At 39.8% G+C, this 25294-nt stretch overlaps 3 protein-coding genes and 1 pseudogene across 12 annotated transcripts; 1 reads left to right on the top strand and 3 right to left on the bottom strand.

Annotated features, from left to right (window-relative positions):
- Positions 1-197: 197 nt before the first annotated feature.
- Positions 198-6499, bottom strand: LOC104421938 (putative RING-type E3 ubiquitin transferase C3H69). Of its 7 annotated transcripts, XM_010034106.3 has the most exons (9): positions 6319-6499; positions 5444-5531; positions 4566-5359; positions 4098-4167; positions 2292-2532; positions 1481-1569; positions 1282-1343; positions 1006-1077; positions 198-525 (listed from the first exon to the last, which is right to left on the bottom strand). In XM_010034106.3, the coding sequence occupies exons 1-6, from the start codon at positions 6327-6329 to the stop codon at positions 1514-1516; spliced, it is 1260 nt and encodes a 419-aa protein (XP_010032408.1). In that variant the 5' UTR covers positions 6330-6499; the 3' UTR covers positions 198-525; positions 1006-1077; positions 1282-1343; positions 1481-1513. The 7 variants fall into 7 exon arrangements, with proteins under 7 accessions (XP_010032408.1, XP_010032417.1, XP_010032416.1 ...); XM_010034115.3 differs by lacking the exon at positions 2292-2532; XM_010034107.3 differs by lacking the exon at positions 198-525 and having other exon boundaries at positions 1010-1077; positions 1253-1343.
- Positions 6500-11573: 5074 nt separating this feature from the next.
- Positions 11574-12799, bottom strand: LOC104421941 (zinc finger protein WIP2). Its single transcript, XM_010034118.3, has 2 exons — positions 12205-12799; positions 11574-12116 (listed from the first exon to the last, which is right to left on the bottom strand). Exons 1-2 carry the CDS (start codon positions 12712-12714, stop codon positions 11700-11702), a joined length of 927 nt encoding a protein of 308 aa, XP_010032420.1. The 5' UTR covers positions 12715-12799; the 3' UTR covers positions 11574-11699.
- Positions 12800-15176: 2377 nt separating this feature from the next.
- Positions 15177-16531, bottom strand: LOC120288722 (annotated as a pseudogene).
- A 3011-nt stretch (positions 16532-19542) lies between these two features.
- On the top strand, positions 19543-25036 carry LOC104421943 (E3 ubiquitin-protein ligase BIG BROTHER). Of its 4 annotated transcripts, none has more exons than XM_010034120.3 (10): positions 19543-19836; positions 20279-20360; positions 20478-20520; positions 20625-20816; positions 21369-21597; positions 21847-21881; positions 22288-22332; positions 23802-23929; positions 24508-24616; positions 24713-25036. In XM_010034120.3, exons 4-10 carry the CDS (start codon positions 20673-20675, stop codon positions 24752-24754), a joined length of 732 nt encoding a protein of 243 aa, XP_010032422.1. In that variant the 5' UTR covers positions 19543-19836; positions 20279-20360; positions 20478-20520; positions 20625-20672; the 3' UTR covers positions 24755-25036. The 4 variants fall into 4 exon arrangements, with proteins under 4 accessions (XP_010032422.1, XP_010032423.1, XP_039159237.1 ...); XM_010034121.3 differs by having other exon boundaries at positions 19543-19894; XM_010034119.3 differs by lacking the exon at positions 19543-19836 and adding an exon at positions 19926-20068.
- The last annotated feature ends 258 nt before the right edge of the window (positions 25037-25294 follow it).

Here is a 25294-nt window from a genome sequence, read left to right as displayed (position 1 = left end):
GCGAGCCGTGATTTCTTGCCATTCCTCAGTCAAGATCTTTTTCTTTAACGTAATTATTAGAGCGGTTTGCCAATAGATTAAAACCGCCGCCCCCGCTTGCAAGATGCAGGGGATTCCCTGCATTTTCAAAGGTCAGCTTCTGCTCCTCCCAGATACCATAACGGTTTGCTCATTTTCAAGCTGTGTTGGGATTGGGATTTTGCTACATGATCCATCAATTTTAGCGCACACAGAAATGCTTTCGTGACTTCATTTTGAAGCCAAACCAATACCACCACTAGACTTCTTTTACAAGTATCCCATTGCTCCAGACTGTGAAGTGTCGGCAACAAACACCAAACATGCACAGATCAGAGCCAAATGGAGAAAAACATGCCCAACAAACATGTGTAAATATACGTTCCCCATGTTTCTTCACCCCCTTATTCTTTTCCAGATACAATTTACTTTATTGTAGAACTCCGCATGTCCAAAGCATCCAAATTTTAATTCCGTTTCAACCTCCGAGGGCAGACAACACCGCATCTGATGCAAACAAAAAACGAAGCAGCCAATCAGATTAGCAAAAACAATCCTCCATAGAGCCATCACTGACAGAAGAAGCTTCTACTAACAACAAAGAACCTTCTATTTCTGTCTAAAGACGAGAAAGCGACAAGCCTTGTAACAAGGGTGTGTAGAGAACAAAGACCTAACGCTCCAGTGATCCTTCCACTTAAGTCCTTGCCCGAGCTTTATAAAAGGTATCATTTTCACATTCAGTATAAGCACTAGGCTATTGTAGAAAAACGAGACATGCTCACATGGACTTTGTGTCACTTTCAGGCAGTGAAAGTCATTTTAACTCCTTGTGCCTCAAAAGCACAACAACAGCTTTTATCTCCAGGTGGAAAATTATCATCAAGCAGTCCGCAGAGACCGTTATAATTGGGGAAGCATAACGTTTTCTTATCAGAATCTCACAGAAATATATGGAAAACTGGAAAACCTAAAATTCAAACTTGCCTCAACAACTGATGAAGAGATGCCATGCCAACAGATAAGGAAAATTCACAAATACTTCAAATAGGCATCACCCTGCAAAAATGACAAAAACATTATCATTACCCTGTAAAGACTTCCCGTTTTACACAAAAGGTAGTCTAACATCTGGCCAGGAAAAAAAAAGGCTAGTCTGGCGTTGGAATGAAAATTCAGTTGTTAACGCAAACTCATTGTAACTTGGGACTTACAACCGGAGAGATTATCGTACCATATGCTGGAAATAACGGATTAGCTCACCCTTGGAATGTACTACTGGCACTGCTTAACTGATCCGTAGATCACCAAGAAAGTCCGACAGCCTGAAGATATACAAAACTTGGCTAAAGCTAATAAAAAATAAACAATTGAAGGCCAAAGTTGAGCATTTAGACCTAGCATCCGCAGATGATAGTCAACAAAACATTAAAGAGAGACATGAAGAGTACTAAGGAAAAACCTAATATCCTTAGCTATCACTGTTTCTCCATCTTCAGCTCCTAGATGCCTCAAAACAACTTCCTCCAGCCGTCCATCTCTGTATGCATGCTGCAATCACATAACATCATTTACATAGGCATTCTGACAATCTGATTAAAGTCCATCACATGATATCTGCAGATCTACTCAAATTGAAAAGGGACATCTACCGGTAAAGAGCCATCAACCATCGCATAGGAACTCTACACATACTACGAATATAATAAAGACAAACCACTAAATTTCCATGTCTGCAAGAATGCCAAATCACATGATATTGTTAATCCAATCAATGCATCTTCACTAAGTAGCATGTATCCAGTAGAGGCACCAATAAATAGAATGCCCATCCCATAATTCATAGCTTCATCAGCTCTCTCCCGATATATTCAGAAATATTAGCGAGATGCATGGGCATAAAGCAAAGGTTTCAAGATGCCTGGTGGCATGGACACTAGGATTAAAATACAACCAAACACACACTTGCAGAATCTCACATAGCTCAATTAATTTCCAATCACCTCCACAGAAATGTTAAGGAAATGTTTTTTCATGCCAATCAAACATAGCTTCACACCACTGACCTTAATCGAATAAAAAGCCCACACAAGTTAAAACCTAGTTCACGGTTCATAATTACAGAATTTTGATAGGAAGAGAAACAAACTACAAGCTTCATCTTCTTTTTTTATGCAAAAATGCCAGACTTCCAAATATCAAAACAAACTCAATGACAACCGGCTAAAATCTGAACCTCGAGGACCTCTACTCCCTATCACTTGATGAATCACCCGAGTTAGTTCCCAGTCGTGCCAATAAAATAGCCATCTCCATAGATATAAAATCATCATCATCGGTGTCTTCAACATTATAGAAATCCAAGTCTTCATCTCCCATAAGGCTCTCAAGAAAAAGTAAATGCTCAAAAACACCAAACATTGCATCCATATTTGCAGGATTGCGCCTGCGCCTGCGCCTGCGGGGAGGTGGCCTGCGATGTATCCATGTGTATGACCCTGGCTTGACCGTATGCTGGAAACAACAAACACAATACCCATTAGGGTATTATCCATTGCCTAAAGATCTTTGGGATGAGCGTACATTAAATGACAAGTAGTTCCACGGACAGAAGTCAGATGAGGACGAGATTTCATCTTGACCACAACAATGCAACTAACTACTCAGGAGACAAGCTTGTTCTCTCTATGGGACCCAAAAGAATTATACATAAACACCACCACCTCTTCTTCCTCTTCTTGTCAAATATCAGCACTGACATAGGCCAAAGTAGATGGGAGAAAATTACATAATAATCAAAAATAACTTGATCATTATACAACTCTTCCCGGGGAAAGGCCATTTCAACTGAAGTCCATTGAAATTAAAAATCAAGGGATTATTGAAATTCCAGACACGAGGCTACTATTAAACGAAGTCAGTGCAATAGCAACAAGGGAACTCCAACTTGGAAGTCTAAATAAATGGAAAACCGCTCTTCATCGGCAATATGAGCAAACCAAGCCCACAAGGAAGGATTGGGAGGTTGCATATCCTAGTCAGTCGGAAGAAGACTTAATTTTCAGCAATCAAACTCTACATAAGGATAGTATTTTATATTACTTTCTAAATAAAATTAGTCTCACTCAATTAACAGTGTGGGTGTCTTGTTCTCTTTGATACCTTTGTAAAGCCTACTGAGTCATTTAGATGCACAGGGGAATGCGTTCAGGTATAAAGCTTAAAGCTGCATGGTGCTCCTGATGGCAAACATGCAGAAATAAAGATTGCTCTGACATTCACATATCCAAGGTGCCACAAGTCAGGTCACTAGTCTGCACCCAATGGCAAAAGGAAGCAGATACAGCATAGCAAAGCACCATCAACCCAGTATTGTTTTAAACTTTTCTAAGCAAAAAAGTTATCCACTTTTGCTCCAATACTTATATATCGTAAAACTAAAAAAAATGAAAGAGTTAAACAACCAACCCACGTGTCGATACTAATTATTTTTAAAAAAATTTGGGTGTTCTGCTTTAGATAGAAGTCAAATTACAAGAGCTGCAATATTTGAAAGGAACAAGTTGACAGTCAGAATCATTCCAAACGGAGACCTGGCTCAAAAAAATATGGTTCCCCCCATAATAAGACACAGCAACCCCTGTGCATATTTTCTTCACGAGGTAAATGGTGAAGAACACTGGGAATATCAATTGAATATCACAACATGCGGATTACAAGAAATTCCTTGGCAAAGAACCCACTTAACACTAGCCCATAAATTGGATGGTACAAAATGCAGCTAACAGAAGATGACTCTGCAAACAATATACAGCTGAAATAAAGAGGCAGAGCTACATTATAAACAGATGTGCGCATCTCCATGTTCACTTTACCAATGAGATATCTTCTTTTAAGAGACACAACTAAAACAGGCACCAAAAAGTGGAGAAAATGCATATCCTTTCACAATTGACGGCAGGAGAAAGCAAGTCAGCCAAAAGATGAATTCCATCAAACAAGCCTCACTTTAAGTATACATAGGGCAAGGCAAGCTCTGTAATGAAATCAGAATACTCTCAAGCTCAGAACTGCATTACCTTGTAAAAACAACTAGTCCCAAATGGGCAGTTTCCATCTCCAAAATTGAAGTGCTTACAATCAATTGACCTGCAAATTAGCAATGGTCTAGAGAGATCAATTCGAGAATAGAAGAAGAAAGAAACAGAACATGCACAAGGTTTTGCAGAGCGCCATGGTTACTTTTCACAGAAAGTATTCCTATCCCTTGCAGTCAAGAAGCAAATAGTAAGCTTGTAGCATATTGTCCAAATGACCAAAGTTTTCACCTATTACTGCTTGTAAATCTCAACAAATTGCAGACACGATTTACTGGAACCAATCCAAAGATGACTAACAGTTGGTCCACAGAAACCATAAGGCTAAATATATTCTTAGTTCACCTCATAAAATACCAAAGATTGGCCAACAAGAAACTGAAAATTTCACCGCAAATATAAATATATATGTATGTATAAATTGTATGTAGGATACTTATATGTCCTTACTTGAGTTTGGCCTTGTAGTTGTCGATAATTTCCTGTTTTTCTTCTTTTGAGGTGTACCAAATGACACTGGGGATGACAAAGTAAGAAAGCTTGCGACATATTGGGCAGGCCCTCAACGAACTATTCACATCCATTCCAGTAGTTGGTGAGCTACTACGCCAGTTCCTGATGCATGTTATGCAAAATGCATGATCACATTCTGACAATATACCAAACTTCCTTTCAGCTGCAGTGGGCTTCGAAAGAACACGATCTAAGCATACGCTGCATTCTATTTCTTGACTAAGTTTCAATGCCTCAAGCTGCTTTTGCTTTTTCTCACAAGTCTTCATATGCTCCTCTCTTTCTTCGGGTCTAAAAGGATGCAAGCAGTGTTTTCCACATGTAGGGCATAAATCCCCATGAATATGAGGGCAAGCTTCTCCACGAGGACAATCGCCAGCAGCAGCAAATGAGCAGATAGACTGATCGGCTGGTCTGACAGTTCTAGACTCTATGACGTCAGTGCCATCAACATAATCAGGCTGCTCAAAGCCTCGATTCCATGCAGGTTGGTTACGGGGACCTAAAGGTCTGCTTCGTGAAGAAACCTCTACAGAAGTGGAGCTGCAATGTACCCCACTCCTAGAAGTTAAGACTTGAGGAACACACCCTGAAATGGGGGGCTGTGAGGAAGTTCTTGACGATGATGAGGATGAGGATGATGCACCGGACCATGGACGAGAAGCCTTGACGTGCTCATATCTGCATCGATTTCCATAAGTACACATTCCTTTCTGATAGAAGGTACAAACCTGTGCAAAGATCAAGTGGGTCAATATCGAATACAGCGAATTGATCCGGGTTAATTGTAGAAGCCTACAGAAGCAGAAATGTACATTGTTCTGTGGAGCTGTCCAGTCATGTGAATACTCGCAGTGCTCCCCTTTCAAACAAGCACCATGTGCGAAGAACTTGCAAAGAACTCTGCAAGCACAGATAGTATTATAAGGCCATTTCATCACCCAAAGAAGGCTAAACAACAGAAAGGGTTCCGAAGAGCGTGTTGCACAGTAATTAGTCAAAGAAGACACCACTTGCAGAACAGAATACAAAGAAGCGGATAGATTTTTCTCGTGACCAGATACGCTGCAGCTTCACGATCTATGCAGTCGATCATAAAACTGGCAGCACCCTAGCAATGATCAAGCATTTTGAAAGACTTTTTTTTTAATTTTTTCCCCAAGTTACATGCCTAATCCACCAGTTACCAAGAAACATCTCATCGATATCCAGAAGCCAATTTCACGGCCATTCGAAAAAATTCACAATCACAGGCAACTGAAAAGCCTGAATTCAGGAGAACCCTATTCCACCTCGACCGACCTAACGTCAAGGCAAAAAGATTTCCACGCCCTTGACCAGACCGACACCAAAGAACTAAGCTTTTTAAACGTATCGATGCACCCATTCGAAAGAAAAACGTGAGGCCGCTTTTTTCAAATAATTCAAGGCACGTAATAATGAAGGAGAAACCCAAGAACATAAACAGGAGCGCCCATCGTTCGATGAACAGAAATCTCAGTCATCAAATGACCACCGGTGCAATCGCAAAAAAGGCCAGCTGCCCATTACCATACATCTCAACACAAGAGAAAAGCCGCAACAACAACAACTCTTGAAAGCCCCGCGATGAATAAAAATGAATCCCCTGAAAGAGAAATAAGAGGGAAGGAGGGGGTTAAAAGGGGGGCTAAAAAGGGGTGGAATTCACCTCTTGGACATGACGATGAGGACAAAAATAAGAGGGCGAGCTAATACAGGGATTGTATCTCTGCACTTTTCTCTCTACGCGATTTCAATCGGAAGAGAGGAGGATAGGATCCTCGCTGATGGAAGAAAGTGCGATCAAGGATGAAAAGGAAACGCCCGCCCCTGCCCCTGCCCTGCCCCTGCCCCTCCCTGCCCCTTGACCTGATCCGCTCCTCCTGGCTTTAGGGCTTCTTTCTCATTTTGGGCGGTGTCGCTCTCCCCCTCACGTTGATTGAACGACTCCCCCGCGCCTCGCACGTGTTGTGGAAAGTCTCCCTTCCACGGTTTCTCCTTTTTGATTTTTTTGGAATATCTGCACTACCAGTCCTAAAACCTATCACAAAAATATAATTAAATTTTAAAACTTTTAAAATGTGCAATTCAATTTTAAAACTTATCAAATTTGTGTAATCAAGTTTTTCTATTAACACAATTAATTTGTTTAACATAAAATATTGATGTGATGTTTTAAAATTTATTTATTCATCCCACGACGAGGTCACCAGCCCCTTTGACAATGGCAGCAATGGCTGCGCCCACCCATGATCTCTACACCTCTTTTTTCCAATTTTTTTTTTAAAAAAATATTTTAGCTCTTTTTTTTTTATTTAAATAAGATTTAAAGAAAAAAGTAATAAAAAACGCTACACAGGAAAATAAATTGATTTAAAAATGCCACTTTAGTGTTTTCTGTTAGACAAGTTCACGATGTTAATGGAATGAATCAATTTGACAAGTTTTAGGATTTAATTGCACTTTTAGAAAATTTTAAGATTCAATTGTATTTCCGTGACAAGTTTTAGGACTTATAGTACACATATCTCTAACTTTTCATTATAGGTTACTCCATTATTAAACACAACAAGAGATAAAATATAGAAAAATGATTGAATAATAATTTGTACAATCTATTATAGATTACAAAAAATAAAATAATTATAAATTATCGTGGGACCCACTAGAGGTGAGCATGAAGCTTGAGAATCGAACCAATGTAAACTTGTCCGATTTAAGATTCAAAGGTATGTATAGTATGTTTCAAACTCAAAAAATTATGGAATTTATTTCAACATGTAGATTTCAAATTCTAAATTGGTGGAATTTGGAACATTAATCTATGTCTTCAAGCAATCTTGTGATACTCTATGACATTTGATAATAAGTGTATAATTTAGAACCACTAGTTTGAGTTTTCATTTTATAAATGAGACTTTTACTTTTTAATGTTTATATTAAGCTATGATCAACGGATTGAATAGTAAGTGGTAGTTATTAAATATGATAATTCATTATAATCGTTTATTTAATAATTAGTTGGGCAAATAGTATAGGTGGAGCATGGGCAAACCCTAGTATGTTTCAAGTTTCAAAAAATAAAGAACCTATTCCAACAACTTGGTTTCAAAATCTACATGTAACTTGCACGGAAATTGGAACCGTTCACCCTTAGGGCCCACTCCTTCAAAAATTTATGGCTTAAAAGGTGCTATTATTCTCATAATAATACTATTATGCTAGCAAAGCCTTGACAATGACACATATGGTTTCTGAATTATGATTCAATATAAAATGTGACTTTTAAATTTTTAATTTGTTCAATATGATTCCTAAAAATTTAGTTTATGTTTGATCTATTTCTAAACTCTATGAAAGTTTAATTTATTCAATGTGGTTCGTAAGCTTTTGATTTATGTTCAATCTAGTTCTTGAACTCTATGAAAGCATTCAATATTGTCTTTGAGCTTGAATTAATAGAATGACAACATGAATATTTTCATATAGTTCTGAAGCTAAATTGAACATATATCAAAAGTTTAAGAATTACATCGAGTAAATATAAAGTTTGAGGGCGACATTATATATTGGACTAAAGTTCAGAAACCATATTGACCCAATTAAAAGTTCAGCAACTATATATTATTTGTGTCATTTTCCCAAATGGCAATTTTGTTTGTAAGACTTCCCTATCTTTTTTTGTGGATTATATTCAGTTATATTAGGCAATTGGACATGGACATCAATTTTGAAATGGCATGTCTAGATGCATGCGTTTTTTTATACAAAGCAATGCAATCGCTTACGTTGCTTACAATAATTAGTCAATTAATGTCTAAATATTTTAATGAATGTTAAAAATATTTAGTCATGCAAGAGGGGCCCTTGGAGTAACAGGATTGGGAAGTCTCCTATTGAGTAAGCATCTCTGAGAGAACAGCGAAATGAGCCATGTCTAATTGTCGACAAAAGTTTGCATTCTGTCTTTCTTCATTCATTTTTTGTAAAGAAACAAGCGGTCTTTAAAAAAAAAAAATCAAAATCATTCACTTTTCACGTGATAAACGGAGATCAAAGATAAATATGTTAACATGTAAAACAAAAAGAAATTCGATGTTGTCCTTCATAGTTTTCTTTTAATTTCTTTCTTTCCTATGTTAATGATCATACCCAAAGAAGCGACCAATAGTGACTCTTGTTCTTTTTCTCAATGACATCTTTGCATTATGATTCATATTAATTTTAAGTAATAAGGAATGTTCGAACTTTTCGACTCAATTAATCCCCACGAATTCAATGAGTTATTTGGGCAATAATTTGACCGAGACTTTAGCCCTGTTTGTTTTACCTTTCTCAAGGGGTTTTGGGGAAAAATATGAGGTGTTTGACAAGTGTTTTTGGGACTCCATTGTCCAAATGCTAGCCTTGGGAAGCCAAATGCTTAAGGTAAGTCCTCACTTGCTTTGGACTTTAGGCATTTCCGAAAGGCAAGTCTCTAGCAATGTTCATATTCACGCTTGACTTTCCCAATTTGCATAAAGGAGCTGGACAATTGAGGGGTCGCGTGACCCAAGGCATCACGCGAGGTTGCCCTACCTCAGGCAACATCACCTCAATTCCCATGACCCAAGTGGAGCTGTTTTGGGTCACGCGACCTTAGGCATCATCTCGGTTCCCACAATCCAAACGATGCTGCTTGAGGTAGGGCAATCTTAGGTGTTGCTTGAGTTCCACGGCCAAGGCACGTGGAGTCGCATAACTTCAGGTGAGGCTATTCAGTAATTGTTTTGGCCCATCAGCAGCTAAGCTTTAGCAAAAAATACTTTCAGTCTTTTTAAAAAAAATTAACAAAAGTCCATTTTTTTTTTATCAATAACAAAAAAGTCATTTACAAATGTATTTTTTACCAAATGACATTTTAGTTAAAGTTATTTCCCAATGCATTTTAAAATTAAAATTTACCAAATACTATTGCATTTTGATAACCTTTTACTCCAAAGGTATTTGCTTTTTTCCAAAAACATTTCCTCAAAACCGAACCAAATAGGCCTTTTATGTATTATTGATCATTGATAGGGCTTAATTATTCCCCATATTGTGCACATAACATGTGTCAGCCCTAGTAAGAGTTATTTAAATACCTTATGAGTTCACTAGAACGTTCATCCTAATCAAATATGGAGTAATTCTTGGGGAAAGATCGCAAGTGGTAATATTTGATTCCCCGTGATTGGTTGTTTAATAGTTCATAAGAAAAGTTACGAAAAAATGATGGGCATAATTGCTTAGAGATAATCATGAAGTTCGCAGAAAATCTTGAATTATTATTAACATATAACTCTTTCTTCCTTTGGGAACCCCATCTTTAAATGCGCATTATAGTGATTTTTAAGCCAAGAGTTTCAAACATGGCTTTGGATCGTAACACTTTTCTTGCATTCATGTCAATAGAAGGACAACATGAAAGTAGAATAACGTTGAGAGGGTTCTTTTCCAACAAGTTCTTCAGATAAATTTCGTGGAAGTTTGCATAGAGAATGATGTTACTGCGGGTTTTCGACATCATTAAAGTAAAACCTACTCATCTCTAGCAGTTCGGAAGCCTGTATCACAGAGCAAGAAGAGCCAAAGCTGACGAGATTAGTAGCGTGTTGTCGACTGCAAAGGACTGGGGAGAGAAGCAGAAAATTGGGGAGTGCCCTTCTCACTGATAAAAACACAACATTGAACTTCGACATGCTGTATAACAAGCAGCACAATCTAACACAATCGTGTGGGTGTTTGATCAACCAATGCAGCTCCAGGTTGGTTCGGGGCCTCAAACTCAATTTTTTCTTCGTTTTTATAAAAATGAAGAGGTTCAACTGACGAGCATTAAGGGTTTTCTTTAAGGTTGGAGAAAAAGAAGGATACATAGCTCTCCAAAAGGGGTCATAATCTTGACGAGCGCATGAGCAAAGAACCTCGAGAGCACCTAAATTTGAGAATTTCCTTTGTGGATGACATCTATCAAGCATAAATTTGAACGGGATTGACAGAACAGGGATGTGGGTATGCCTCGAAAAGCAACAAAAAAGAGAAAAAGCTTCGGTTCTCTTGTGGGGAAGGGAAGTACCGGTGGTGTGGCCGTGAAAAGAGCAAGCAGTGGGAGAATTATGGGCGTCGACATAGAAAGTGTTGCACCTCAGGCATCTCTTCTCGGGCTGATTCTCCCTCTCTTTTCCAACGTCTGAAGACGAACACCTAATCTTATTCTTCACGTGATTCGAGTATGGCATGGCCATCATAGCCTCGCAGCTGATACTGACAAGCCCCTGATTGTAAGCGATTCTGCACGCCATAGCCATCCTCTTTCTTCTAAACTCTGAATCACATTCGATACAATTCGGACGTGCGATGGCGTGCGAGTGCGCGAGGAGAAAGAGAGAGAGAGAGCAGGGACGCTCAGAGCGGGGCCAACATGTAGAGGTGGATAACTAAAGGAAGCCCACTTTCAGCGACGGTGAGCCTTTGTATCAGCCACAAGGCCCATAGCTATCTCCCATTTCGCATATTGAAAAGATCCAACGAATCCCCTGATTCTGTTCCTGCATACGCCATGCTATGGCCACGGTCGATCGAGTCCTTGTGATGGGGACTTGAGTGGACTTCGGCTAAGTCAAATTTGTGCCAGTCAAATTCGACTAGACGCGGTTTGATTACCCTTGTATCATGACCTGGATAGCTACGTGTTTTTTGCTTTCATTTCTATTAAATGCATTATCCAACAGCAAACATATGCTACGATCTTAAAATCTTTTCATTGGAGTCAGAATTTCGATCTTAAGATCTTTGAGTCCAGTTATCGGAATAAGACATAAAGATTCAGTAAGATTTTGATTTTGGAAACTCGTGTTGAATTTAAACACAGGCTGCATCACGAAAATTCTGATGTTCATGTACATTATGATTGCTAAAAAGAATGAAGGCCCGACAAAAAGCAAATAGAAAGATCAGCGCCATTTCTTGAAATTGCATAGTGTTCGACCCAAAGTTTCTGGAGAGAAAATTAACAAGGCATAAGGCAGGTCAAGCAAACGAAGGTGCGTGGCCAAGGCCAAAGGCCCTAACATGGTCATTCAAGGATCTTTTGTGCTTGAAGTCGGAGCCGCAGACGCAGTACCAAATCTTGCCGCAGTTTTTCTCGTGGGTTCTCCAATCGCCTTTCACAGCGAATGACTTGTTGCTGCATTTTCGACAAGTGAATGGCTTGCTTCCATAGCCGTGCCTTCTCTTGAAGTGGGTCTGAAGGGTCCTGAAGTCTTTGAGAGGCCTTGCTCTCGGATGTCGGATGTTGTGTTTGCACCCAGGCGCGCAGCAGTAGCACGGGATCCTTTGCAGCATCAAGCCATCATTACTTTCTTGTGCTCGTGCTTTTGTACTCCCTGTTCCCTTTAACGACTCAGGCCCTTTCCTGTACTCCGATCCATGTCCCCACATATGCATCTGCGACACCAACCGCATCAGGTCAGGTTAAGTCAATAATTCAAGCTTTTGTAAGAATTTTAAATGGTGAAAAGGCAGCAATTAATACCTGGAGGTTATTATATCTGTTAAAGGTCTTCTGGCAAACAGGACATGAGAATTGTTGAGGACCAGCCAGAATCTCCTTAGGAGTAGGGATCCAGTAGTGACCCTGGCTTAGCTTGTCCAAGCGACACCTGATGGCATCGGCCGCATCCACGGTGGTTTCCTCTTTTTTTAGCTCTGAAGCCGGACAAGGTGTTACAGAGAGTCCTATCTGTAGAGCCACAGTTACCCCGTTATCGTTATCACGGTCAGCATCGGCTTTCTGCAAAAACAGGCTCTCATCTTGTTTCGACGAGCCATGAGAGGGTGAAGGCTCGTCAGGCATATGAAGGCCTAAGCGGTTGATAAGAGGAAGGGCTTCGAATGGAGGGGAGGAAGCAGATGTTTGGCAGTGAGTACCAGTAACCAAGTTGCTTGATGAGAAGTAGGAAAAGGGCTGAGAATAGCGAGGTTGAAGAGGCAAAAACATGGAGTTGGACCACTGAAGCACGCTGTTGGAATAAGGGTCTCTCATTCTGACAGCAGGAGGAGCAATATCAGGAAAAATGCAGCAAGGTGCTTCAACTCATATGAGCACCCGGGTGCCTGGCGTAGCTACCAATAACATATTCTATACCATGTCTCTCGTATAAGAAGGTTTGAGAGTCCAATAGGAATATTTAATGCAGCTCTTGGCTTGACGTGCTCGACCGTATTTACCGGTGAATGCGTAGATTTTCCTGTCTAAAACCACACAGCTGCGTCAAACTTGCACGACTTCTTTTTTGAGAGAAAATATGGGTTCAATTATCCTCGAAAGCTGCAGAACCTAGCTACTCGTTCTTGATGAAGACCTTTATGGGAGTTCACAAGGAGGAATATGTTTGACTTCAAACCTTTGGAAGAACCACCCAAGCCCCCCACTCGTGCAATCTCGAATGCCACACTTCGTGGTCGTGGGGGCATAGTTTTTATATTCCTCGTTTGCTGCTAACTGAAAAAAAAAAATAAAAATAAATAACGAAACAGTAATGAAATCCTCTCCTCCCAAGAATCATTCATTTCTATCTTCCTTCTACAGGCAACGGATCCAGCCACATGTGGACAACTGAGTGCATCCACATATGATTCAAATCTACATAGATCATGAAGATTCCTCATCACAGTGTACCTAAGACGACAGAGTGGTTTTCTATACAGTTAAAGTCATTGACAATATGACCTTTAATCTGATCAGAAGGTCCTGACCAACTACAGGCATGTGCAGTAAGATTGTCTAGCAAAAGAGAGAAAATGGAGGACGAAATTAAAAATTTTGCAGCAGAAATGAAGGAAAAATCTGAATTTTAGGATATTTTCCCATTCACTTTTCTTCACCGTTGCTTCCAAACACGGCCTTTAGATGTTCATTTGATTAAAGCTTATTTGTGTTTTAAGAAATTTGTCATTCCCGAAGACCACACGAGTGTGTTTGTCTTTTTCCAAGAACGGTTTTCTCACCCTTTAATGAGAAATCTGCCTTAGAAAACCATCAAGGACCTAGACCCGACACAAAAGATAACATCCCCCAAGGTAACCCTGCTTTTTTTCCTTTTAAACTGCTAATATTACAGGCGAGCATTGGTCTCGATTTAACTGGAGAACTAAACCGAGCTGGCCCTGTTATCAGATGAACCGGGTAGGTTGGTGGACATAAAACCGGCAATTGGCCTCGGCTAGTTTAGTTCCCAATCTGATCCTCTGAACCGCCGGTTCTACCCAAATACCAACCAAGCAAGCTGCTTGCAACCATGGAGATTCAATCCCTGACTCAACTACGAGGTTTGCAAACCCCCTTGACTTGCCCATTAACCCTAGAAGATAAGGGTGGTTCACTGAAAGGGACAACCACTTGGAACCCTGTCTGTACTAGGTGTAGCTTTATGAGCCTCTAAAGTATCTTTTCAAACCTGACCAATTCCCCCGCATGAAGCCACTCTACTACCAACAAACTACATTATATGAGCTGTGGAAAAATATAGAGAATATCTATAAACTACTTTTCCCAAATCGGACTCAATTCTTGAGTAGGACAGAGAACTGGGTTGGAACAGGCTGCGGAGCTGAGAGTTACAGGGTGCTTTCCAGATTCAGGCTTTGGAACCAACACATCCATGAATTGTTCACTCCAAATTAATATCTGTCTATACTGTTAAAATAGCATCTACAACAATCAAAGCACAAAAATATGTCAATTTGCTATTTTAGTTGGCATTTTCATGAAAGGGGAGAAAACTTGGTATAATGATGGATTTGCATAACCAAAAGGACATAATCCGTCTATGGCTGTAATAAGATCAAATTGCTTTGCTGAAGAGCTCTGCCTTACACTAGCTAGGTATAAGAAAGGGGAAGCAAGGATCACTTCCTCAACAATGATATTCTACTAAGCAAACAGGACCCTTTAACCACCTGGGTGGCGCTGCTGGCTTTGGGCCCTCTCCCCCTCGTGAAGGGGAGGGGTTCGAATCCCCGTGCGTCGCGGGGGGTGACTTAACATTGGCGTGAGTGTGGTGGCCAGAACTTGCGTCGGCCTTAGGTTCTTCCCCGGCTGTCGGCTTTCGGGATTTCTGGGTCACCAAAAAAAAAAAAAAAAAAAAAAACAGGACCCTTTAGTGTAACAGCTTCCATTACTCATATCAAGGCATATATGCATCTATCGTTTTTTTTTTTCCTTTTTTGGCCAGAACTAGACATACTTCCATTTATTATCAGAGGAAATATGATTCAAGGTGGCTGCCTAGCAGTTGGCAACACCAGATGATAACAAAATTTTCAAAGTCGAGGGGGCTAAAAATCCTCAACTATAAAGCTTTTGGCACACAAGACAGAAGCCAAAAGCTAATGCAAAGCAAAAGGCTAAGGCCTTGGTTAAAATTAATAGCCAACCCAACCACACATGCTGAAGTTCCTCTACAACATTTGGTTTTACAGTGATACATCGTTCAGTTAGTTTGCTTAGAAAGGCGAAACGAGAATTTCCGATGGGGTATGTTGCACTGTCTCCATGCTCTGCTCTAGAGATGGATTGAGCTTGGCTACTTCATCCTGCTCTAGTTCTTCCAAAGGTTGCTTTTCTGGAATTGTAAGCTGGTAATTTGGGAAAATCAATGTGTCTAGTTCAGGGGGGAGGAGGGTGCCAGGTCCTGCCACCGTTCTAGGTAATGGAATCTTGTTTCTGATTTTTGCCAGCTCTAGCAAGACCTGATATGCAATCGGTTTAGTTGCGTCACGGGATTTTGAACAAGAGCACAAAGCAAATGTAGCACACATTAATCTTTCTTTTGTTTCTTTTTTTTTTTTTTTTTGCTTTTGGTTAAGTAGCCAGGGGGATCTATAGAGGAAATTCTTAGGAGGATGGAAATTGAACGATGAAAAGAACCACTCAATTTTCACTGATAAGGATTGAGGAATAGCACCAAGCTGCAAACCGTCATAATTTGTCGTGACTAATCCCAATAAAAGCTAGGGGAAAGGCAGTAAAAGAGTACTCTAGGCATCATAAGGCGAAAATAATGAAAGAACCATTATCAAACTCAATAAAAGTCAAACACCGGCTTCCAGGCAGATTACCCCTCGTGGAGGAGGTTACCAGATGGTGAAGTTGACCTTTGACTGAATTGTAAGCTTAATGTCATCAGAGTGGATTAAACCCTGCTAGCATGCTCTGAGTAGAGCTCTGCGTCAGTCAATACATCACCGGCATATTTGTACCATAGCTCTAACATCTGGTGTACAACATAAGGTTCGTACTCCTCAATGCCTATCGACTGCAGTAGTGACTTGATGATTTTGGCATCCCTCGGGATCTGCAAGTCCTCATCATTTTCTGCCATTTCTCTTTTGTAGTCAGCTGCATTATATGGGGAACGTACTTGCCAAGGAAGAGGCTTTCACGCTGTTGTTTCCCGGAAGGAGCAAGATGTTACAAATTGCAGGTACAAATAAAGCAAACGCCGCATCTACTGAGAATTTTCCAAAGCACAGGCCATAAATATGAACGAACGAGCAATCTCCACCGTATCGGATCCTCTCGCGCTCCACAACCCTCGAAGCTTTTTTCTATTCTCTCTGCATTGTACTCACTGCTGTCCCGAGGTTTTCAAAGAGACCTACGCTCAAATTTCCCATCTTCCGATTTGTACGACGCAAGAGAACATCAAGCAGTACCCGATGGTACGTCCCCACGAGAGCGTAACCTACCAACAGTCGCCACCATCGCTAGCGCTATACGAGGTGTGTGTCACGGGCCGAGAGTTTCTTTAGCCTCGGAACGACCTGCGGACAAGAGCAACGACGGCTCTCTCTCCTCGGGGAGGAGGAGAGGAGGAGAGAGACGGATCAGTCGGATGGGCCGGAGTCCGAATCACTATAAACCCAGATGGGCCCCTCAAAAACATTTCCATGTATAAAATACAAAATGCATTGCTCCAACCGCTTTCGATTTGACATGCCTATGGAGTGATTTGATCGTTCCTTGTAAAACCAGTTTCTGTCGACAAACATTTCCTATTTTTATTTTCAAGAAATAAAGCACTTAAATTTAATCACCATCCCAGCTCCAGGGTAGATGATCGCATAAATAATATTTTGTCCATGTCACGCTTCAACATCCTCACCTTAGTTGAATTTGATTTGATTTTGTGTTAGAGAGACTTGATTCGATACTTTTATAAATAGAATAGCTTGAGCAGAAAAAGCAAAAATACAGGACTTGATTAGAAAGATAAAGCAAGTAAATAAAGAAGGGGAATTTCTTTTGAAGAAAGGAAGTGAGAAATATACAACCGAAGCAAAAAGAATGGCATCGATGACTAAGATCGTAAGAAAGAGAAATTTTGCAATAAAATTTCGCAATAGCATTGCACATACTGCTAGCAATAATGATGTAAATTTTGCATCAACATATGTTTCATTACCATTTGCCCAATCAATTTCAAAAGCTCGAGCAAGTTTGGTGCAATGGTACCAAAAACCACTCTTTACATATGTGATTTATTTTCTTTTATTAAGTGAAAAATGTGTGAAATGACAACTAGCATCACCATTCCTCATGAGTGTCATTATAAGGTTTCCACAACCACTACAACTGCGCCCTTTGATTTATAATACTTATTTCACTTGTAGGTATAGGAACCTTAAATACCATAACTCTATTGGCATGTCTAAAGCTAGAATGGTACATAAGATAACAAATGCATAATAGATAAGCTAGCCAAAGATTCACTCATGTCATAGTTCGAACTTGTCATCTTTATGGAATGCAGTGTAAATACCTCTATTATTGACTCCGCATTAAGTAATATTCAGATGTGACACAGATTCATAAAGTGGAGGCATTGCCCTAAAGGGTGACTACTGGGGGTTGGGAAGGAAAAGGGAAGGGGGATGGGGCTTATAAGAATGATGCCGAAACATGATAAACGATCAAGATTCAAGATAATCATTAAAAGTAAAAAGAGGGAGTTGGGGGGTGCGTTTAACTTTTGAAAATGAATGGGACAAGAAACATAGGCTAATTGCGGGGTAAAGTCTCATTTCTTTCCGGGGAAAAATGGGGGCAGGGGTAGGTTAGGGAGGTAGGGGCCGCAACATATAATCCTCAGGACAAAAGACAAATATTGTGTCTGTCAGCAGATCACACTCAGCACAGCTTCCTCCTTACTGCCTTCTCTCTTGCTTGTTCTGCTTGGCTTCACACTGAGACTGCAGTGGCAGCAGCAGCAGTAGTACTGTGTAGGAGGAATAGGAAGGGATGAGATGGACACTCACTGCACGCTCACAGGCAAGGGGAAGACAACACCACCACCACAGTGACTTGGTTTTGTGTTCTTTTTGGTTCCTTCTCAACCCTGTCGTGTATTTGTTAATTGCATGAAACGTTTTTAATCTTATCTTTCATTTTTTTTTATTACTTTAAGGCTGCTGCGGTTTAGGGGACCAAGGTGCAAGTCTTGTGGGAACAAATTGTAGGGATCAGGGAAAAGAAAGGAAAAACTGAAGAAGACTATTTTCCTTTTTTCTTTTCTTTTACAAGGTTTCTCACAACTGTACGGCAATGATCTCTCTCATCCTCCTCTGCCAAATGCGGCTTCCCCCGGCTGTGGACTTGGCTTTTTCCTCTCTTGTCTTTGCTTGGTCAATCTCAATCCCCATCCGCATCCCCATCCCCCTTTCCTTCCCGTTGCACGGTCATCCACACCTTTCTCTTTCTTCATTATCTGCTTTTTTTTTTTAACTTTTTTCTCCTCCATGCTAGGCATCTGTATAGTGCCTATAGTATTAAAAAATGTTAGCTTTTTGGCCTCTGGGTGGTGATGAGGTTCATGATGATGCTTCGAACAAGTTGTACATACCAAGGGCTTCTATGAACTGCTGGGTAGATGCAGGTTCATTGACTGTCCACTCAACAGTTGTCTGTCTCCCAACACCCCACGAGCTAAAAGGTTGAATCTTTATATGTACTAGTGCCAAAATGAAGGCTTTAAATCAGCACGCGCCAGAAAAGATTGGCCATGACATGATCGGAGCTTCTCTTCGACAGGTCTAGCCCGGGGACACATGCATGTAGCAGCAGAACATTACAATAAAAGGGGAAAACAAGACACTGTTCGCTATAATCTACATTATTTCTCCTATCTCCTGCTCTTGTTTCTTCCTTTTCCCCATTCATCTCTTTTTTTTTTGGGTAAGAAACCCGTTCATCTCTTTTGAAACAATTAAAAATATATAATATTTTTTTATTATAAAATATTGTTTATGTTTGGTTCATGTTAAGCCAATTGGCCTAATTAGAAAGCGATGGCAGATGAACATGCTTTGATATATAGAAAGAAGACAATACACTTAATATATTGGAAGTGTGTGAAACTAGAGTACTTTATCCATTTTTTAAATGTCTGAAAATTACGATATTTTCGTGCATTGTACAATCGGATAAAGTACTGTGAAGGCTGACCATGCCATTTCTTTCAGCGAACATTATAAGTTTAATTGGAAGATGGTACAACGGATTCAACCAAAGTAACTACCCTATTCCCTTTCTGCATAGAGAGAAGGAACAGAGTCATTTAATGTGTTACAGATGGTTCCCATTTTCTCAACAAACATTCTCTGCTAGGATTGGTACAGTAATGTTGTGATCTTACCCACCCTCCTTCCGTGGTAACCCGGCTCTTGTCTTGACCTGGAAAACGTTGTCGTATGGATGCTAGACAGAGACGAGACAGACAGCTGCAATCTGTTTGAGCTTCTTCTGTAAAAAAAAAAATGGTTTTTTTCCTCTCTTTTTTTTAAGCTTATTAACTGCAACAAAACAGAGAAGAAACCAAAAAAAGGGAGGCGGTCTTCTCTCCTTTTTTTGGCACCTCCAAACAAGCAAAAGCAAGCAGGCTACAATCTCTCTCCCTCTGTCTCTCTCTCCTTCTCTCTCTGTGAATGTATAATTTTGGAGGAAACGTGTCCCTGAAACTCAGCATAAAGCGCCACAGCCCTCACTTGTAGACTTGCTGAGAGAGAGAGAGAGAGGAGAGAGGAGAGAGGAGAGAGGAGGGAGGGGTGGAGAGAGGGAGAGTGAGAGCGGTTCAGTCGCCTCTTCTTATGCACCCATCTCAACAATGTGTGTCTCCTGTCTCCTCTTTACGAGTCTCATCATCTCTCTTTGTTTTGAGTTTTAGGTGTCTGCTCTGTGCTCTCTCTCTCTGTATTTTAGTCGTTGTTGGTTATTAAATCTGGTTCTGTTGCGAAAGTTGCCATCTTTGATCTCTGGTGGAATGAAATTGCTGCAATGCGGGGCGATTTGCTTTATGGGTTCCCAATCTGTCGAGAAATTTATCGTGAAATACTGCTTAGTAAGCGAAATGACCGAACAGTCGAGAAAATACAACGGCCTCTGTTCATCTTATTTTATTCTATTTTATGTTAATACACAATGCTGCTGATGTATTTGTGAAATGCTCAGTATACTAGTCGAAGGGATTGTTTTAGACTCGTAATCTCTTGTTCTTTCATACTTCAAAATCACATTTTTCACACGATGCTTTTTTTCCCCATCCATGTAGGAGGGCCAGCAGTTGTTTCTGTAGGACCTGATGTCAAATATGCGGCTTGAACTCTCACGAGCATAACGACTTCATTCGCATTGTTAGTTCTTCGAGTTTTTCCCTGTAGTTTCTCTTAATTCAAGCCTAGATAGTTTATCTGCCACAGTGTATTCTTTTAAGAAGTTATGATGTGGAGTCTGAACCTTACTTCTTGCAGGATAAATGAATAACACTTGAATCCAAGGGAACAATTTCATCATGTAAGAACTTTATGTAGACATTGAATAAATAGTTGATAAAAGGATTTTCCTTGCTATTTTTCGGTTGCATCAGGTTTTAATGCCTTTCCTTGTTTCTACTGTAGCTGTGTCCTTCTGATTTGCAATTTCGAGTTGCTAAAGTTCTTCGTGTGATGGAATCGAACGGGTGGATGGGACCACATTATGTAAATCCTGGGTACCCTTACCCCAACAACGAAAGCTTCATGAACTTCTTTGAAGGCCTTACTCATGCCCCAGTGAGCTACGCTCCTCCAGCTGCACCGTTGCTTGATCAGGTGGGATGGGTGTTTATGTCTTTCTCTCTGTTGTGTCTATGTAACGAAGAACTCCCACAAAAGCCAATTGTCCCTTCAAGCTTTCATCAACCATTGATGTGGACCTTCCACGTTCATTGATGCTCCTTGATGAGCACTGGGCTGGTGGTTGTACTAATCTGTGTTCGACTTTAACGTTGCTTGTTCATATGCAATATGTTTCATTTATCAGTGGTGAATACCTCGGTACTGTTTTCATTAAATGGAACTGTATGGTTAAAAGGTGAACAATGAAACCCATGTTAGCCAAATCATCATCAATTGTTGGCTAGATTTACCTTTTCCAATAAAGAAAAAGGAATTGGGTTCACATGTTCTCCTTTTAAAGCATTTAGGTGACTCCAAGGAAGTATTCTCTGAATCTTACTTCAGGTTATGCAGGAGTCCTTAAATAAATGAGATGTTGAAGGGATTTTGAGGGCAAGGAAGTATGCTGTACCATTAAGCAGTCAGATGTTCTGGAAGCTTCTCATTGTACTCTTGCTAATGCTTTGATATGTTTTTCTCTGTCAGGAAAGTATGTATTGGTCGATGAGTATGAATGCATACAAATTTGGCTCTGCTAGTGAGGGGAGTAATTCCTATTACAGTTCTTATGAGATGAATCATCAAATGCCAAGAATAGAGGTTACTGGGAGTGACTGGGAACAGTCTTCGAGATATAGTGTTGAAGAGCCTGCCAGAATAGATACTCAATATGAGGAACATGCATCAACAAGTGTGGATGGAAATCCAGAAGAACGTAAGTGCAACTAATAATTTTATAATCTGGTTGACCCTTAAATATTGCAAATAATGACTTCAAAGATTGGTGTCCCATTGATTAATTGGTAATGCGCGCAAGCTGAGGTCAGTTGATCAGCTTGGGGGATTTCCTATAAACCACAAGTTTGAATTGAGGGAGAAGAAACTTTTCCAGAGCCTCGCTAAGATTCTGACTTCTCTAATTCATCCACTCATATTTGACAAAGAATTTGCTCTATTATTTCAGGTAGCCCAAATCATCAATCTCCTGATGAATCTCAGGTATTCATGTTGCTTGCTAAGCAGCTTTATGCACTTGACTACTCAGGGTGGTTTTAGTTTGTGAACTCTACCTTGTGGCTAGGTCTTAATGAAGCGTGAAATTGGTGTGAATGCAACTGTCAATGTTTGGCTTGCTCTGTTATGGCTTATCGTTATTAGCTCCAATTTCTTCTGCCATCCCACTAAAAGTGCCTAATTACGGCCTTAGTCACTACCCAGTAGATTGATCAAGATTTCTCCTTCTTAAACCTAATGATGTTTGGCAAACTTCTTTTATTGGCCTTTCACCGATTAAGATATTCTTTTTCATATCCCATCAACCTGAAAAAAGCTTCTCTTTTGAAGAAGATATGGAAAATGTAAATTTAAAAGAAAAGTCTTCTGATGCCTCTGTGAATTACTGCAGGCTGTTTGGCAAGACAACATTGATCCGGACAACATGACATATGAGGTTTGCTTTGATTAGTATATGTAATCAACTTACAAAACCTTTTCTTTTGTTCCGAATAATGAGCATGCACTGTTTCTTGCTGGATATGGTGCCATTTGTGTGAATGCCTCCTGGTCTTTTGGCAATTATGATTAAGATGGCATGACGCATCAATGCTGAGGCCATTATCGCGAAGTAGCTTGAAAGCACGTAAACTCTATCTTGATGTGCATGTAGATGTCCAATCATAACAACCGTCTTTTTTCCTCATTCAAATAATCGGATTTATTTTATTCTTTTAGTTACAAGGTTCAATTACAATTGTATTCTTTTAGTAACAAACTCCATCTTGATGTGCTGAGGCCTTTTCAGATATGTTAAAATTTAAAATAAAGAGAATGTACATTGACACCGACGATAGTTTTGCTAGATTCTTCTAAATAGACCTATATGTGTACTCTCTGCGTTCCCTACGTTAGACCTTTTTTACACCAGCCCCTAAATATGTTAGCTTAACAATATGTGGTGATCCTAATTTTCAATATCTGTTTGGCTGAGGATCTGTCCCTTGTTTGTCTCAATATGTGTAATTACTTCCCATGGTTTTGGCTAATCTTAAATCTCAATCTGTCCATAATGGGGATAGGGGAAGTGTCAGGGTACTAGAACGATAATGATGCTGGCATTTACAAGGTTAGGCTTTTAGATAGATTGATGGATATCTCAAATGACTTCATATCCAATTTATGTATCTATGTCCATTTTACTCATTTTCCTTTTTTGTGTATTCTTTATAAGTAGAAACATATATGAAGTGAAGTTGACGTATAATATAACTGATATAAATTGAGTGTGGAAACGAAATCATGTCTTCCAAGTAATAAGGAGCTCTCAATGAATTCTGCTCTCTCTATACATGTAGTTTGAGAATATTGACTAGACACCGTGACCTTTAAAACTATTCTTGTAGATGCGCAGCAGGTATGTGGGAAATAAAATGTCCAGAAATGTGCCAGGAACTGGTTCCAATTTTTTTGCTCTGTGTATATAATTTCCATGGAGATGTTGATAGGCATAACCACTGTGTTTTGGTTTGAAAGCTGATAGTTCTGACAATTACCGAGAAAAGTAGAATCCTGTGATATTTGTAATTTATAAAGCCAACGTGCCATTTGTTTTTATGCAGCAGAACTGCTATTAAGTTCTACATGTGAACTTTAAATTCTTACCTATAAAGTCTGCCATAAAGCTTTTCATTGATGGGGACTACTGCATGATGCCTTGTAATTGTTTAGATGATAGAAGATACTGGAGAGAGGTCTTGGAGGCGTTTGGTTTTCTTAATTTAAGAGGAATTGGTCCTCAGCCTCTATATTCAGAAAAACCAAAGTTGAATGGTGTATTTGGGAATACAGTACTCTTTAAAACTTGAAGGTCATCTTTAGATAATGTAAATGGTTTACATTCATTGTTGTTGTTCCTATTTCCAGGAACTACTTGATTTGGGGGAGGCAATTGGAACTCAGAATAAAGGCCTTTCCCAAGAGCTAATTAGTATGCTTCCGACCTCAAAATACAAGCTCGGTGGTTTCTTTACCAGAAAAAAATCGGGGGAGAGGTATCATTCTGCTTTTTTTCTTTTTTTCTTTTGGTGCTTCAGACTCCTAGAGATAAAATGGATGCATTGTTTTAATCTTTAATGGAAAAGGTCTTTGAACTCTTTTGCTCCTTTGGACCCGCCCCGCTTAAATCACATGGGAATATCCTTTTCATGAAAAAAGTTGACGTGGAGTATCATTAGCAGTTCAGGCATCATTAGCATGACCTAAATCACGCTAGTTTCATCGCTGCAAATGTGATGTGCTTGTCGTTTTGCAACAAACAAGTCTGGAAAAGCTTTCTAATGTTACCTCTGGGGGATGACCAGAATGAGTGCCATGAGCAAATTGACTAATTTTTAAGGTTAATTTTTTGGGATGCTCTTTGAAGTCTATCTTAACTCCTTTCAGGAATTGTCTCTTCTTTTACCTTTTTCTTTTTGTGGGTCATTACCTCATTAATCTTATCATTTTCTAACTTCTAGAACCGGAGAACATTTCTCTAATGATATTGGTTTTTGTGGACAATGGACTTTTGCATCTTCCTTCATATATATTATTGCTTTGCTAACAAGTGTAGTCCATATCTGCAAAATAGATGTGTGATATGCCAAATGAGGTACAAGATTGGCGATCGGCGAATAAAGCTGCCATGCAAACATGCATACCATGGTGAATGCATCACCAAATGGTTGGGGATTAACAAGGTAACTGGCATTCCATTTAGGATATGACCCTGCTCCTACTCTTTTGAGTATGGACTGTACATGTCGAAGCTGACAGTCCGTCTATTTATCTGACAGATTTGCCCAGTCTGCAATGTGGAGGTATTTGGAAAGGAATGAATGGATCAAGGGATCAATCTACTGCTGAGAATGCCGATGGGATTAGGCTGTTTTGCAGCTGGAGGCTTCTTTCTATTTTAGGAGGAAAACTTTCGGTTCGATTTTTGTACACGAGATATGATATAGGTATAGGGACTATTATACTGTGGTCCGGGTCTCATGCAGGTCCTGTTGAGATGGATCGTAATTGCCCAAGTTCCAGGCTATGTTAGCAAGTGTATATCGAATTCTCAGATGCGATTGTGTGACTGGGGATTTTGTCTAATTTTCTTTCTTTTTCTTTGTTGTTGTTGTTTTTTTTTTTTTCTGTATGATCTATACATTACCTATCAGATCCAACGTCTTGGAGCACATTCACTATGCAGTAGCTTTAGTTTCAGGTCCTCCAGCATATCCAGCTTTGCCAATTCTTTTCCATTTCCAGGCATTCTGAACCCATGAAGAGCTACGAACGTCTCAAAAGAAAATGCAAATCTGACATTTGATTCATAACTGGTCGATTGGTTTATCCTTGAGTGATGGTGTGCAGTGTGGATATGT

The sequence above is a fragment of the Eucalyptus grandis genome, chromosome 10 (genome assembly GCF_016545825.1).
Source record: "Eucalyptus grandis isolate ANBG69807.140 chromosome 10, ASM1654582v1, whole genome shotgun sequence".
Taxonomy (NCBI): domain Eukaryota; kingdom Viridiplantae; phylum Streptophyta; class Magnoliopsida; order Myrtales; family Myrtaceae; genus Eucalyptus; species Eucalyptus grandis.
The sequence above is the reverse complement of the archived record's forward strand: the minus strand, read 5'-3'. Positions and strand labels throughout refer to the sequence as shown.

Bases quoted from the DNA above. Each gene is read 5' to 3' on its own strand.
- LOC104421938 (XM_010034106.3), bottom strand. The intron at 4,168-4,565 runs GTAAGGACATAT...GCTAATTTGCAG, and splicing joins AACTACAAGGCCAAACTCAA to GTCAATTGATTGTAAGCACT. The intron at 2,533-4,097 runs GTAATGCAGTTC...TGTTGTTTCCAG, and splicing joins GGACTAGTTGTTTTTACAAG to CATACGGTCAAGCCAGGGTC.
- LOC104421941 (XM_010034118.3), bottom strand. From the start codon at position 12,714: ATGAGAGACCCTTATTCCAACAGCGTGCTTCAGTGGTCCAACTCCATG. The intron at 12,117-12,204 runs GTATTAATTGCT...TTGGTGTCGCAG, and splicing joins ACAGATATAATAACCTCCAG to ATGCATATGTGGGGACATGG.
- LOC104421943 (XM_039303303.1), top strand. From the start codon at position 20,673: ATGGAATCGAACGGGTGGATGGGACCACATTATGTAAATCCTGGGTAC. The intron at 22,333-23,801 runs GTTTGCTTTGAT...TCCTATTTCCAG, and splicing joins CGGACAACATGACATATGAG to GAACTACTTGATTTGGGGGA. The intron at 24,617-24,712 runs GTAACTGGCATT...TTTATCTGACAG, and splicing joins AATGGTTGGGGATTAACAAG to ATTTGCCCAGTCTGCAATGT.